Source organism: Stylophora pistillata, chromosome 2 (assembly GCF_964205215.1).
Source record: "Stylophora pistillata chromosome 2, jaStyPist1.2, whole genome shotgun sequence".
In the NCBI taxonomy this organism is placed as follows: Eukaryota; Metazoa; Cnidaria; class Anthozoa; order Scleractinia; family Pocilloporidae; genus Stylophora; species Stylophora pistillata.
In genome coordinates, this window is record NC_142520.1 from 12,885,429 (window position 1) to 12,900,260 (window position 14,832).

General features: G+C 37.7%; 1 protein-coding gene across 1 annotated transcript; it reads left to right on the forward strand.

The window, feature by feature from the left end:
- The first annotated feature begins 1,681 nt into the window (after positions 1-1,681).
- On the forward strand, positions 1,682-14,602 carry LOC111338917 (uncharacterized). Its single transcript, XM_088749018.1, has 6 exons — positions 1,682-3,391; positions 8,845-9,110; positions 9,604-9,718; positions 10,074-10,196; positions 11,852-12,370; positions 13,001-14,602. Exons 1-6 carry the CDS (start codon positions 3,301-3,303, stop codon positions 13,339-13,341), a joined length of 1,455 nt encoding a protein of 484 aa, XP_088605144.1. The 5' UTR covers positions 1,682-3,300; the 3' UTR covers positions 13,342-14,602.
- Positions 14,603-14,832: the final 230 nt, after the last annotated feature.

A 14,832-nucleotide genomic window follows, 5' to 3' on the forward strand; every position in this document is an offset into this window, starting at 1 on the left:
GTGTGTGTGTACCTGAGAGAATTGTGAATAAAAATTCATGTAGAAACCAAGCAACATGGGTATAATTGCCTTGTTAGCAGGGTCGTATGTGCTTAGTAAGTGGTTTGAAGATTTCTTCTAATCCTAGAAATTCGGTTCGCTTTTTCACTTAGTCCTTTACTGAGGGGTCTACCTGAAAAAAAAAAAAAAAGAAAAAAAAAAAAAAAAAAGAAAGCAAAACAAAAATACAAATACAAAACAAACAATAATAACGAAGACAAAAAAGGTACACGAGCTCTCGCTTTTTGTGTTCCTTTCAGTGACAATGAAAAATGTTTAGTTACATGTAAGACTCTAAAATATTTTTTCTCTGTTTATCAATGAATTTATTTGCACATGAGTTCACGTGACTATTCTGATTTTCGTTTCAAAAGTTCCAGGTTTTTTATAATTGAATTAAAAAATTTATATATATATATATAATAAATATTAAATATTCCTGATTTTGTTCCAGCTTTTCTCTATGCTGTCACTATGCTTATTTTCAGATTAAAAGAATTATTCAAAGGAGAAAATGGTTCAATATTATTTCAATTTTACTTTTTATTAATGCAAAAAATTTGGGTCGGTCGGCTGACACTAAACAGAGCGCATAAAAGAGCATGGCCTAACTGATATCAATCCGTTTAATCTGATGCACTTGGATATTGAGCCTCGTGGCTTGATCAGAAGCAGCACTAGCTGAGAGTTATTCTACTCGGTTCAATCAGTTTAATTACGAGCATGCAGCAGTGCAGGCGAAGCCCAGAGGGGGGAGGGCAGAAAGGAGAGGGGAAGGGGGGAGGGGGCCAAGTGTGTTATTCAATTGTCCGATGCAAGCTAGATTATAAGTCCTAGTGGCAATCAGGTAAAATAATGATTCACAGCTATAGAAGCGGCTAAGGAACAAGGCAATCAAGACAGCAGTATCGATGCTTCGTGCCCTCAAAGCGTGAACATAAAGAATAAAGTTGTAGACATAACTTCTGTGCAACAAAAATGAAAAGCTGCTACGGAAATGCACTGCGTGACGTAACAAAGCGGAAGTATATCTGAAATCTCGTATGAATTGATGTACATAAGCTACAGCCAGAAAGGAAGTTTTCAAATGGAGATGGAAGAAGTCCTTTCCACTCTTGCTGAGAAACATTCCAAAGCGCTTTAGCTATAACATAACATAACGTGGATTTTACAAAGGCCAGGGTCGTTGGTTTCGAAACTAATTACCACGAGAGACTTTTACTTGAAGCCTGGCACTCTACTTTAATTCCGAATGCTGGGAACGATGACATCGCACTTCCAGAGGCCTATAAAGATCTCGCGCGAGCATCGAATACATAGTTACGCGCGCAAGCTTCGCGTCACGTTTTTAACTTTAAATGGCGTATGATAACGATCTTCGTTTTTTCATATCACTGATGAAGGCTTAAGCATTAGTCAAAACGTCTCTTTCAGAGATAACAACAGTCAGAGGCAACCAATTTTCCATAAAACTCATGACATCTCTTGACTACACTTTTTCCATTTTTAAACGCGCTTTAGCTAGGTCGTACATAAATTATTACTTTTGAAGGGACTACCGCTGGCCACATACTGAGGACTCGTCAGGACCGCTGACCTGTGCTAGTCAGCGAGATCGTTTCGGAAACTCGAACTCATGAACATCAACAAATATCTTGCGAATTGAACTTATTATCGTAAGTCTATTATATTGTGTTTCGTTTAGCTTTATAGTTCGCGTTACTTAGTGTATGGATTTTGTGATTTATCCTGTAGATCTGTTTCCTCGTTGTGATTAAACCGAATCAATCGAGGAGTTTGCTTCAACTTTGGACATTGGAAAGCCCCTAAACAAATATATCTGATACATGATTTCTTTCGAACTTCCAAGGATTGACTGTTTAGTCATTCCACACTAGATGCTGATAAAATGTTAGTCTTGACTTCCAAATGCCAAATGTGGTCATGAGAAACGAAACATCTCACCAATGTAATGATCTTCAAACTCACCTCCGTATATAGTGCCTATGACTGGTGTAACTCCTGGTTTGTTACTTTGAAGTCCAAAAAGTCCAAGGTCCTACACCTATCAAGATCCTAGGATCCATATCATCATGAGTAGTGGTTGCCTGACAAACCCTTATCATCAGTCGATCACCACAAGTACCTTGGTGTCTGGCTGGAGTCTTGCCTGTCTTGGTATTACCATATAAACTATATCTGTGCTTAAGGTAACAAGGTTCTAGCTTTAATAAGGCGAACCTTTGCTCCAAACAATTCTTAAGGAGTTTCGACAGCATATCGGAGACGTTAGTGCGCCCAAAATTTGGAACCTGGTCGTTAGGTCTGGAATCCGTATTTAGTGAAGCACAGCAAAACTATGGAGTCGATACAGAGGTGAGCCACTCGAGCCATTTGCGGATCAGAGGAAGAATATCAGGACAGACCTGAGGTCCTGAAATGGCCTTCGCTTGAGTTACGAAGGAAGTTTATCTGCTTGGTGCAGATGTACAAGATTATTACCTCGTATGCTTTTTTATTCTAATGTATTAGCGAAAACGCGCAAGAACTATAATTCTATGATAAGACCTAAAACAAAGACAGTTGCAAATTAGTTTAAACTGGAATAGTATTCCATCGAACATTATGCTTGCACCTTCACTAAGCATTTTAAAGTCCTATCTAATGAGTTGGATCATCTTTGTCAATTTCAAATCAGGTACAACTAGTGAATGACAAGTATGCAATTTGATTAGGTTAGCTTTAAGCCTTATCTAAATTTTACTTCTTACCTTTTTTAGCGTTAATTTTAGTATGCAATTAAATTAAGTGAATTTTGGGCCGCATTTAAATTTTACTTCTTAATTTTTAGTATGTTTAATGTTGGAGAATATTCTCTTTATGGGAATTCAGTTTCCCCAAATTGTTCTCCAGCCATGCACTTTTTGTATTTTCTGTAACTTCATTCACTTGTATTAGCATGACAAAGTATTATGAACTTTGACTTAAATTTGAATTTGATGCGTTTTTATCAATTTGCTACAAGTTATAAAAATATTGAATTGTTTTGACTTCAACCTAAAATACAAAGGACGCAACTTATACAGAATGAGCTAGAGAGTTAAGCCAAAAAGAGAAACCAATTACTGAACAGTTTCGTGCCTGAAAAACGTGACAGGAGCTCTGTAAACAGAAAGATTGAGAAAACTCCTTGTTAATATTTAATCATGATGAGAACTATTTTAATAATCGCGAAACTTCCTTTTCCGTAAGAATCTGAAGATGAGGCGTCGTCGATTTCCGATGCTTTCTCTCCTATTTCTGTTTCTTTTGATGGGAGGCTGGTTTTATGCCTTTACATTTGCAAACCATGGTGAGTTTACTTTAACATTTTACAGTGTGAGTTAGATGAAGGATTTTGTTCATTCTTCATGGCAGGTTTAATCTAACATGGTTGAAATTTTCTTGGTTGCTTCTTTGGTTTCTTTTGGCGGGAGACGCGGTTGCACTTCGGTCATTTCCTTCGATTTCAGATCGAAAGCTCTGCCTTTCTCTATCCAGGATTTAAAATGGGTGCTGGTACGATCAGTCTGAATTCAGTTGGTTCTTGTATTATGATTTTTGTTCATACATCTACAGAAAAGTTGAAAACTTTCCGCTTTCAAATCAATTTTTAAGGACAATTCGTTTCACGCAGTATTTGAAGATGCCCAAATCGGCCTATAAGGAAAGGTTATTCAACATTTTAAATATCCTATTTCAGCTCATCAGTAGAGCTTAGAACTAAACTCTAACGTGAACATTTAACGCGAGCCTAACTAGGACGAAATTTAATTTTTTTTTTCGGCAAGTATAGCTCGTTGAAATTTGAAATAAAGCGAACCCTAATTTTAGAAGAAGTTTGCTCGTTTTGACATTGTCTAGACGAGTTATAATAAAAACAGGCAGGGCCATCAACATGCAGCTGTTGAAATTTTGAGATCAATTAATCTAGATCAACTCCATCATGAAACATCCGCAAAAAATTGATTTCCAGAAACATTTTGCGCTTCTAAATTTGATTTTGAAACACGGCCTAAAAACAATTTGTTATCTATGAATCCTTCACAAGAAGTAACTCAAAAAGTTAAAACGAGAGGTAGTTGCAGTTAAAAATGACGTCAATGAAAGTGACTCTCTTTTGTTAATATCAGAATTCTTCAACAAAATTTGTTCTTTTGTGAAACTTTGAGCAAAGTGTTCAGTTTTTCTATAAATATACTTTCGCCTTTTCTTTGCAAGTCGCTTGAATTTAGACATTTCTCCACTAAATTTCATAACAGAAACCGAAGGAACTCGATGAATAAAAGTCGCATTTGATCTATTGTGTCTAGCTGGAAAGAGTTTCATTGACTTTAGCTTTTCGGTGGAAGGAAGACAGATTTACACACACCATTGCTGAAAACAAACAAGCAGACTGGCTGCTCAAAAACACACATTTGCATTCACTTACTATTCAACTTTCCTTGAGATTTTTGTCTTGATATCCAAGACCTCGGGAATGCGTGTACCCTAGTTTCAACCGTTTTTCAATTGGGTAAGAAAATGAAAATCAAACTTTATTTTCAATGCGTGTACCATAGTGCCAACCATTTTCCAATTGCGTAGGAAAATAAAAATCGAATTTAATGCGTGTACCTTAGTGCCAACGGTTTTTCGTTTCTCGTTTTTGTTTTTCGCTGCGCTGTAAAGAAACAAATTGGATTTCAATTTTGGTTTTTCGCTTTCATGTGGAATTTGGAAAACGGATTGCAAAATAAAATAACTCGGGGTAAAATAAATTTAACTCGCGGCAAAAGAAAATTTAAAATTAATTTGAGGGTCAGATACTGATTGTGCATAACACTGTATTTCAAAAAGGCAGGCTACGAAATTGACCTTTATTGTGACTCTTGCAAAGAAAGTATGTCCTTGGATGACGATTTTTTGCTGTATATGCGGTAAAATATTGACCTCACGACAAAAGAAAAAGCCTCGCGCCAAAAGGGAAAAGCTTCACGGCGAAAGAGAGAGCCTCACGGCAAAAAGAGAAAGCCAGCACGGCAAAAGAAACATCTTCGATAACTCGTCCAAACCCCTGTGCTTTCTTTTATGCCGTGAGAACATTGGTATTTCTTTTGCCGTCAGGGTTTATATCTTTTTCCCTGAGTCTTTTTCTTTTTGCCTTAGGTGTTTTCGTTTGCCGTGAGTCTTTTCCTTTTTGCTATGTCTGCATTAATTTCGCGGGGATCGTCCCATTCACATTAATGGATCTTTGTTAAAAAATGTATAAAAACTGAAAAAGCGCCGATATCCCGACCTATCCCGAACCAATGGTTGACGATCTCGTACTTAACCAATCGTTCTCAAATTGTTTGTGTTAATGCAATAATTTTAGAGCTTCAAAAAATTGATTTTGGAGTCCCCAGGGTAGCGCTCTAGGGCCCTTGCTCTTTATAGATATTCCAATGTTAAGCTGCATGCTGATGATACGCTTCTTTACTTTGCTAGTGACGAGCTTAACATCATCGAGTCCAATCTGTGATCTGATTTAGATAGTGTTACTCAGTGGCTTAGTGCTAATTACCTAATACTCAACTCCACCAAATCTAAAATAATGCTTGTTGGTACCCATCAAAGCCTTGCCTCTAAGTCGTTCTCTATATCATCTAACGGCTCAGCTGAGACTTACAAAGATTAGAAAATTTTAAATATGGACCCAACACTTTCTTGGAAGTCCCACATTAATTACTTGGGAAAGAAGATATCGTCTAGATTAGGAATGTTGCGAAGAGCACGAAAGATCTTGCCTTAGTGATCCTGTATCATTTTGTACAACGCAATTATACTCCCCCTTTCTGACTATTGCTCAGTTTCATGGGATAGTTGTGGGGCTATATCTAAATAGTATCTTGATAAGTTTAATGGGCGTGCGGCGAGTATCATATATCTTAAATAGGGCTGTGAGTGAAGCAGATATTGTTCGTATTCTTGGTTGGCCTGGCCTTCAGTCTCGTAGAGACTGTCTTAAATGCATCCTGGTTATCAAATCCATGAACTGCTTAGCACCTTCCTGGCTATGGAGTGATTTTACTCAAGCTAAGAAATGTCATACATATATTACCAGGCACAGGGATTTGATTGGTCTTCCTTTGGCCAAAAGCACTAGATCGATCCTTTTTTTTTATTTCGGAGAAGGGAACACGTTTTGAAAGTTTGTCCCTTAACAGATCGAGCTTGCAGAAAAACACCGATTAATAATTGATCAAAATGAATGAGACACTCCGATCTGTCTAACTTGTGAAAAAGATAATAACAGAACTTAAGTGTCGTAGAATATTATTTGAAGCAAAAGTTCCTTATTTCTCACGAATTTCCTGAGCATAATTTATTGTGTTCCTATACTATGGTTGCCGACAAGTAGCAAAATTTGACGAAATATATTTTCATTTTATAAATGACATATTTTTATTCACTAAAGGTATTTTTATTGGATGACATATTTTTATTGAAATTATTTTCATGTGATAAAAATTTATTTGTGTGCTAAAACTGTTTCTGTGCTCTTTCGTCATTCTATAAAAAATATATTTATTTGAGTTTTTTTTATTTGATAAAAAAATATTTTCCATAAAGTCACATGACCCAAGGAGGCATGGCCACAAAGTATGGAACGGTCACAAAGCTTCCCGCCATTATGCAAAATCATTACGTTCTGTCTGAAAATGGCGACAAATCTAGACCTAGATGCAACACTAGATGCAACTACTTGGAATGATTTTTTTATATTTGCTGAAAATCTACTGGATAGGTGCGAACACAGCGCCACAATCATAAACTTAGAGTTCTACTCAGCGGCGCTGCTTTTCAATTGTCTTGACCGGGTACTCTCCGTTCTGCGAAGTGTCCTTGATCAGAGTGAGGATCTATGTTGTAGAAACAATTTACTGCAGCTCTGTGAGTGTTTTTCTGAAATACATCAGTTCTGGTTTGAGAGGATGACTGAATAGGTAGGAGAACAGTCAGTCTTGTCGATTTAGGATCGAATAGCGTTGCACACATATCGCAACCTGGAAGACCAAAGTTCATCATTGCAGAGGAACTTCTTGAAAATCTTAGAAGCCTACGGTGCACCTGGAATCACATTGCGCAGATGCTACGAGTATTAGGAGAGCGACTTCATTCGCTGCGAGGTATCACTTGAAAATTATTACATTGATAGCCACTCGGTTGCAGCCTGAGGACTACTTCTTTTGGCAAAGTACTCACTGATGGCCTGCCTCACCTCACTCCGTATTGTATTTTCACAGAGGGAGAAAAAAAAGCAGTTTAGTATTACTTTGAATTTTTAAGAGTCATCCCAAGGGAAAAACACATCGATTATTTATGCTTTTTGATGAGTGTAAAACCTACGTATGCTTTAATCCCTAAACAATGGATTAAAGATTCAAATGTTTCTGCCGTTTTTAACATTAATATGATTTACAAAACATCCCACGAGCCATCAAGAGAATTAAGGGCCAAGGAAAAACAGTTTTGTCCTCCTTTTTTCTTTGCATCTGTTGAAGCACATTTACCTCATGTAAGCAATCTAAGAAAGAACTTTATCAATGAAAGCAGCCAAAGGAGCAAAGCAGTTATTTTTTTTAAGAAAGTTGGTTCAGGGAAACAAGGAATGGAGGTCGGATATTTAATCGTTTCTATTATAGCCATTAAATAAAATAAAGGGGTTTTGATCAATGGATCATTACTGCGAGTACTTAAAATGCTGTTTCCATCAACTAGCCTAAATGTGAGAGATTTTGAATGATTCATAACAATATAAAAATTGTTAGAACTCAGTAACAAAAAGAAAAAAACTTTCAATAATTTATCAATTTAAATGCTTACCTTCTTCGACTCGAGTATTATGTGTATGAGCTAGAAAGTATGGCTCATATCAGAGGATTGAAAATTAATCTTGTTTGATTTTGACTTTTAAAGTTTCTTGCAAGGAACTTAATTCAAGTCAGTGAAATGATGAAAGGGCAGGGCGGTAAAATGAAGAAAGTCAATAGAGTTCTTCTCTGCCTTTAGTAGCAAATGATAGAATATATTTATGGCTGTGCGTAGAGTTTCCAAGTTGTATCTTTATGCGAGGACTGTTTAAAATATTGTCCTCTTGAGACAAACGATTAAACGTTAATTTTTTTCATCTTTGCAACATTATCAAGTAAGATGAGGTGTTGCTGCCTCGAACGCACGCAGAATACGGAGATTGCCGGCTTTTGAATGATCTCGTTCCACTGACATTAATACATTTTTGCTCGAAAATGTATAAAAACTAAAATCAAGAGGTAAAAGCGCTTTTGGAATTGTTTCCACCAGAAACATGTAAATTCTAAATGGCGAAATTGTCGACAATATTTTTCGTTTGTTTCTCTGTGCCGATATTTCAGACAAAAATATTGTTGAAGGGTTGCAAACTTAATTGAGTTTTTTTAAAACCCCTCAACAGACATTAAAATGTTTGTTGAGGATTTACAACTGGCTTTAAATGTTGTTAACTGAAAAACTAAGGCGATATGCCGACCTATGCCGAACCAAAGGTAGACGATCCACTACAAGAACGACGTTTTGGGCAGATAGTAGACAATCCGAATCGCAGTTCTAAGCTGATCCGGTTGATATCCGTGGAATTTCTCCAATCCACGATTATTTCATTTTATTCAGTCGTATTCACATGTTTTCAAAATTTCTTTTTTCGCTAACTCACACGAGCCGATCCATGGACCAATTAAACTTTCTTTACTCCTGTCTAACATACAGATAGCTGTCGGAGACTCAAGTTTCTGGAAATAAGAGATGGTTATGCATTGGTGGGCCATGTCTTTGAAAACATTTTAATGCCAGTCGGAATGCACATATACAGTCACTGCAGAAATTGGTGTACAATGAAAGACAGATGTAAATCAATCAACATGGGACCCTCAGGAGAAAAAGATAAAGTTTTGTGTCAATTGAGTGACTCGGACCATTTACAACACCCAAATGATCTGAAGCCCATGGCACGCTTTATATATAGGGGCACGGAGGTAAGAGTTTATTCATTTATTTATTATTTGTGGGTGTGTGTGTGTCTGTGTGTGTGTGTGTGTGTGTGTATGTATGTGTGTGTGCGTGCGTGCGTGTGCGTGTGTGTGTGTACTGTTTAGAGGATTTTCCCTCACTGTTTGGTGAGGTCTTCAGGAACTCAGATGAGGCAATTTCATTTCAAAACTTTCTAAAGCGAGGCCTAAAAACACCTGAATCGGCCAATGATAAAAGGTAGATAAGTTGATAGAAAAATAAAGTTTCTATATTACTTGCCTTCTGACTGGCTGAAACAGTGAAGGGAGAACGTCTCGTTTCTCCTCCTTTACTTCTTTCGTTCTGTAGCAGCTTCCTGCGTACTTTACAACACCACAGAGAACAGTCGTGGCCTCTTTATTTGTTAAAAAAAAACATGGATCAAAAGTATAAATCGCTCGCATGAATAGTATCTCTCTTATTTCATGAAAAATAAGGTTCAATGTCTTTGCTCATTAGAACAAGTGTTGCTTCAACATGTGCTACAACAATGGAACTTGCCTGGTTGGATTTACGGACAAGGGATACAAATGTGTGTGTCCACCTGGTTACACGGGAGAATTCTGTGAAAAAGGCAAGAGTTATTTTGCACTTACGCTCTGATATCAGGTTGACTACTATAATTATGCGTCTCTTTAGTGTCTATCTTACTTTGGTCTCGTATGCCTCGACATGTCTTCCGATGACTAACTGACCAACGAGTCATGTATCACACTTTGTATCCGTTCCCCCTAAAAATCATGTGATCTCCCCCGTCCCTTCATCCTTCCTCCGATAGATAACGACTGCTCCCTAAACACGATTCCACACTGAAAGCACGCTTTCAGTCTTCTCGATTATCCCAAGTCATCCAGTGAGAACATACCTGCAAGCTTTTATCATTTATTTGTTTTATTGCCATTATCAACGGAAAGAATCTGTTTCTTCAGATGTAGACGAGTGTACCACCAATACCCATAACTGCGACGTTAATGCCAAGTGCAACAATACTGAAGGTTCCTTCAACTGCAGTTGCCTGGTTGGGTTTCAAGGCGATGGCAAATACTGCACAGGTACTATGACATTTGTCCATTTAAAGTATAGCCAATATCAGAAACAATAGATTCATTATCCTCGTTTGTTTATATTTGCCTGAACATGGTCACTGCTCAGCTTGTGCTCTCCAAAAATCCCGCGTGCATCCATATCGCGATAAACGTCGCTAAGCATGAACCAATGGTTGGTTGATAAAATATCATCCAACGGTGCTTCGTTGGGTACTAATAACGCCCAAAACTAGTACATATATCTCGCGGTATTTGTACTCCAGAGAACCAGCTAGACAGGTTTTCTCGCCTCTTGTAAGCGAATAATTTGATTGAAGTTAGGAAAAAAAATGGCGGACAATTTAAAGTATTAATTATGAAATAAAAGGGTGCTTTGAAAAGCCCAAAATAGGAGAAAAAAAGGCCGAGCTAGCACAGACGCGTTGATAAAACTCGATTTCCAGAAGCAATTAGTGTAACAGTAGGGATCATTTAGTAGTGGCCTCGTTTGAGCGTTTAAACTTAAAAGAATTGACGTTTGTAAAAAACCAGTAAGTTGATTTGACACGTGCTTGCAGATATCAAAACGATTCCTTTGCAACTAAACAATAAGTAAGAAACCTAAGAACGGCTTTTCAAGAAGAAGGGTTTATAGCTTAAAAAGAGAGAGATTGAGGAAGTATTAAGACGCTTAACCTTTGAAAATGACAAAGAAACTGACACGCTCAGTCGAAGGACGATTTCAAAAGCTATCAGTTTTAACAGACAAGACTGACACAACATTTACAACCACAATCAGATGCGAGGCAGGGGAAATATTTGTTAACGATTGGGCACATGTCAATCGAGAGACAACGAATTGAATATATGATCCAATAAAAAATAATTAATTATAACATAACTAAAGCTAAGCGTGCGCGCTCTAATTGGTTTATTCAGCATCTACTATTTGCCCATGGGTGTATGCTGCTGACTTGAGCAAATGCTGATACTATTTTTCCGCTTGTTTTTTCTGATCACGTAAGATTTGTTAAATAAAAGGGAACTCTTGTTACAATGTTTCAATGTTATTTTGATAAAACAAAAGGTAAACACCACAGTTTCTTCATAGTTCTGCTGAACTCTTTCACCGGTTGTTGGAGAGGATTTTGGTCGGTATTTCAAGAAGCGTGATTAAACTTTATCGATTTGCTGGTGTGCAGTCGGTTGTTATGAATGAATTTTCGCGCGCTTGTTTTCTCTTGTTATGTAAGACTACACGAACATTTTTTTGCCAGGTAGCTCAATAAAACAACTTCTGTTCTTCCAATGTCTTAATGTTATGTTGTAAAACAAATGGTTAGAGCCTTTGCGTGCACTATTGAGTTATGGATGCACTTAGGAGGTTTGCTAAGCACTCAAGAAGCTAGAGTCGCACTTGGCTATCGCCTCGTGCGACTCTTACGCTTCTTTCGTGCTTAGCAACCTCCCGCGTGTATCCATAACTCAACAGTGCACGCTATGGCGTTCACCATTTGTTAAATAGATAATTTAATGCTCAAATTAGTGTATAAGTAACTTTAAGGATCAATTTACTTGTTAATCAATTTTCAATGTCTCTTTTTGTAAATGCAATGTACCTCCAATAAAAGGAAAACGTTTATGCTTATATTGATATAGATAATGCAACTATTCCTTTTCAGTTTTCAATGCCGTTTTTACAAATCTCAACGCCAGTGGAAGATTTGGTCCGACAACGCTAAGCAGTCACTACACAGGTCAGGATCATGACGGACAAGTTACACTGTCCAGCGGTATTCAACAGTGGACTGTGCCATACACTAGCGACTACAGGATAGAAGCAATAGGAGCAGCAGGAGGATACGATACACTCAGCAACAGTGCTCAGTATCGAGGAAGAGGAGCAAGAGAGATTGGAACATTCAGTTTAAACAAGAGTGAAGTCATTCAGATACTTATCGGTCAAGAAGGAGGAATAAACAAGGGTAATTGGTCTTCTGGCGGTGGTGGAGGTACATTTGTAGTGAGAGGAGCCAACAAATCTTTGATCATAGCCGGGGGCGGAGGAGGTATACAGAAATTAAAGTCAAGACATTCAGGATGTGATGCTAGTTCTAATTCATCGGGAAATCCTGGTTACAAATCATGGTCAGGGGGGAGCAATGGACATGGTGCACAGATCGCTGACACTGTCGGTTCCGGTAAGTCGGTTGTTTTGATATGTCACCATCTGTTTTCGAAACAAAAACCCCATGTCTCCTATCCACATACCAATCAATTGTCAGGAAAAACGTAAAAGGTACAAATTATTGAAATCAAAATGAATGAATTTGACGTGGGACTGCACGGCAGAAAGGTTAGGTATTTATCATCGCTAAATGCTTGAAAACGTTTTCGTTTTGCTTTCGTTTGTTTTGTTTTGTTTTGTTTTGTTTTTTACCTTGAGAATTGAACTCTTCTAAAGAGAATCTAAAACAAGACGATTTCTTGGATTCTTCTAGCTCTCCTTGAAGATGTGTTTTATCTTAAAATCATTTTCATTTGAGTTTCGTCGTTTAATTTTGGCCCGTAGGCATCGCTATTTTTCAAATTCTTACCCCATTTTTCCTTTAAATAAACACTGATTCAGTTGTTACCACATTAGTATGAAATTGACCTTTCTTTAATAAATGAGTAACTACCGTATTATCAATATCCGTTAACTTCTATCGCACGAAAGGAACTTCTAGTCGAATCAGTAGTAGAATGAAGAGTTTCACTTATTTCTAAACCTAAATGCAAAGATTACGAATCGACTGCATACAACTACTTATTGTCATTATCACCGATAGGTGGCGGCGGAGGAGGTTTCTACTCCAGCGGCAGAAGCTCAATGAAGTTTGGTGGTAGCAAAGGAAGTGGTGGTGAGGGTGGTAAAGGATTTCTTCAGGGAGGAGTGGGAGGTAGAGCTCTTTTTAACAATATTGTGGGTGGATTTGGCGGAGGTGGAGGAGCTTTTGGTACAGGGGGAGGCGGTGGAGGAGGAGGGGGATACTCTGGAGGAGGCAGTGGAGATAATAGAGCTGATTCCTGTGGAGGCGGCGGAGGATCTTACAATGCTGGTAAAAATCAACATAATGAATGCTGCTATCGATCATTTGGCCATGGTCAGGTGATCATAACCAAAATTTAAAAACAAAAAAAAACTTTTATGGAGATCGAAAAACTCTTAGCGCTGACTGATTAAATAGGTCGAACAGTAGAGTTTGCAATTATTATCGAATCCAATAAAAATATTGGACATACTGTCATAACGCGGTTTTGAATGTAAAAATTAGTGTTAGTGTATTTTGAGCATACGCACTTTTATGTCTTTAAATGGTTGATCCCGAGGGAAACTGTCTTTTTCCCAGGTTGGACCTAAGGGAGAAAATGTTCTGTTTCCCGAATAAAGAGCAGTTGAGTGATTTGCTGTATAGCACAACCAGGAAAGGCAAGATTATATTGTAAAAAAAAAAATAAATAAAAATAACAAAGAAACAAACAAATGAAACTCGAGGTTGATTTATATGTAACCTCATAAGAGAGCAAAATACTGTCAATAATCTCGTGCTATTCTTATGTCACCCGAAATTACGATCTGTTCACGTGCAAAGGTAGGTTTAGGTCAACATTCGCGGATAAAATTGGACTGTTACTCTTAAATCGTCTTGGATTTTCACAATAATGCCATTAACGAAGCGAGGTATTTAGCGTGGAATTGCGAGTTGAAAACGAAGCTAGGTGAAATTGTTTCGCATGTACGTAAGTCCCACAACTATCGTCAAAGTGTTACAAAGTTTGGTTCAGGCTAAGTCAATTAAAAAAAGTTTTCAAAACCATTTTCACCTTCTAAAGAGCAAAAACAACAAAAGCATTTTCAAAGTGAGCCTGAGGTTCTTCCTTGTTTTGAAGTGAACTTCAAATTCTTGGAGAGGCATGAAAAACCTCTTTCGCTCGCGACAACCCGAAAGCGAGAAAATCCTGTTAACACGGCCCTGAAAAAACAATCTACAAGCTAACAGGTCACGCCAACCCAGGTTCAGTATCCATCTGCAGCCATAATATTTTAGTAAAACAACAAAGGACGTCAAGCAGGTTTGCTGGGTTTTCAGTCGTACCACTACGACTGCCACAGCTGCCAACGCCAGCGACGGTCCACACACTAAAGCTTTGCGAGAAATTTATTTCAATAGCGTTGCACTTCCATCAGTAGTTGGCAATAACACAACATCAATGAATAACAGCATTGATGATCTAGCAGCAAGAGTTCTAGGTGGATTGTTCGCCAATGTATCGTTCAAAAACTCTCCAGTGAATATTTCCATCAACTGTAAGTCGAATGCTCATCCCAGCGATTGAGGTAATGGCAGTCGCCTGTAGTGAATTTTTACAAATAAAAATATTAAAGCTTTTGGACTTTTCATGAAACACTTCTTTATTTTTAAAGGAATGAAGAATCGATCAATACACGTATTTACACTTCAAGGCGCTTACCCTATATTAATCGCGATGTTATAGCACTTGAAATCAGTGCTGTCGCTTGCACACTTCATTTCTCTCAGTTTGCCACCAAAGAGGTAAAAGGTGTAAATTATTTTCTTTCTCGAGCAAATTACTTGGAATTTTGAAAAGAGATGTTAAC

Excerpts from the sequence above, each read along its gene's own strand:
- LOC111338917 (XM_088749018.1), top strand. The coding sequence starts at position 3,301 with ATGAGGCGTCGTCGATTTCCGATGCTTTCTCTCCTATTTCTGTTTCTT. Across the intron at positions 3,392-8,844 it reads CTTTACATTTGCAAACCATG|ATAGCTGTCGGAGACTCAAG; the intron begins GTGAGTTTACTT and ends TCTAACATACAG. Across the intron at positions 9,719-10,073 it reads GGGAGAATTCTGTGAAAAAG|ATGTAGACGAGTGTACCACC; the intron begins GCAAGAGTTATT and ends CTGTTTCTTCAG.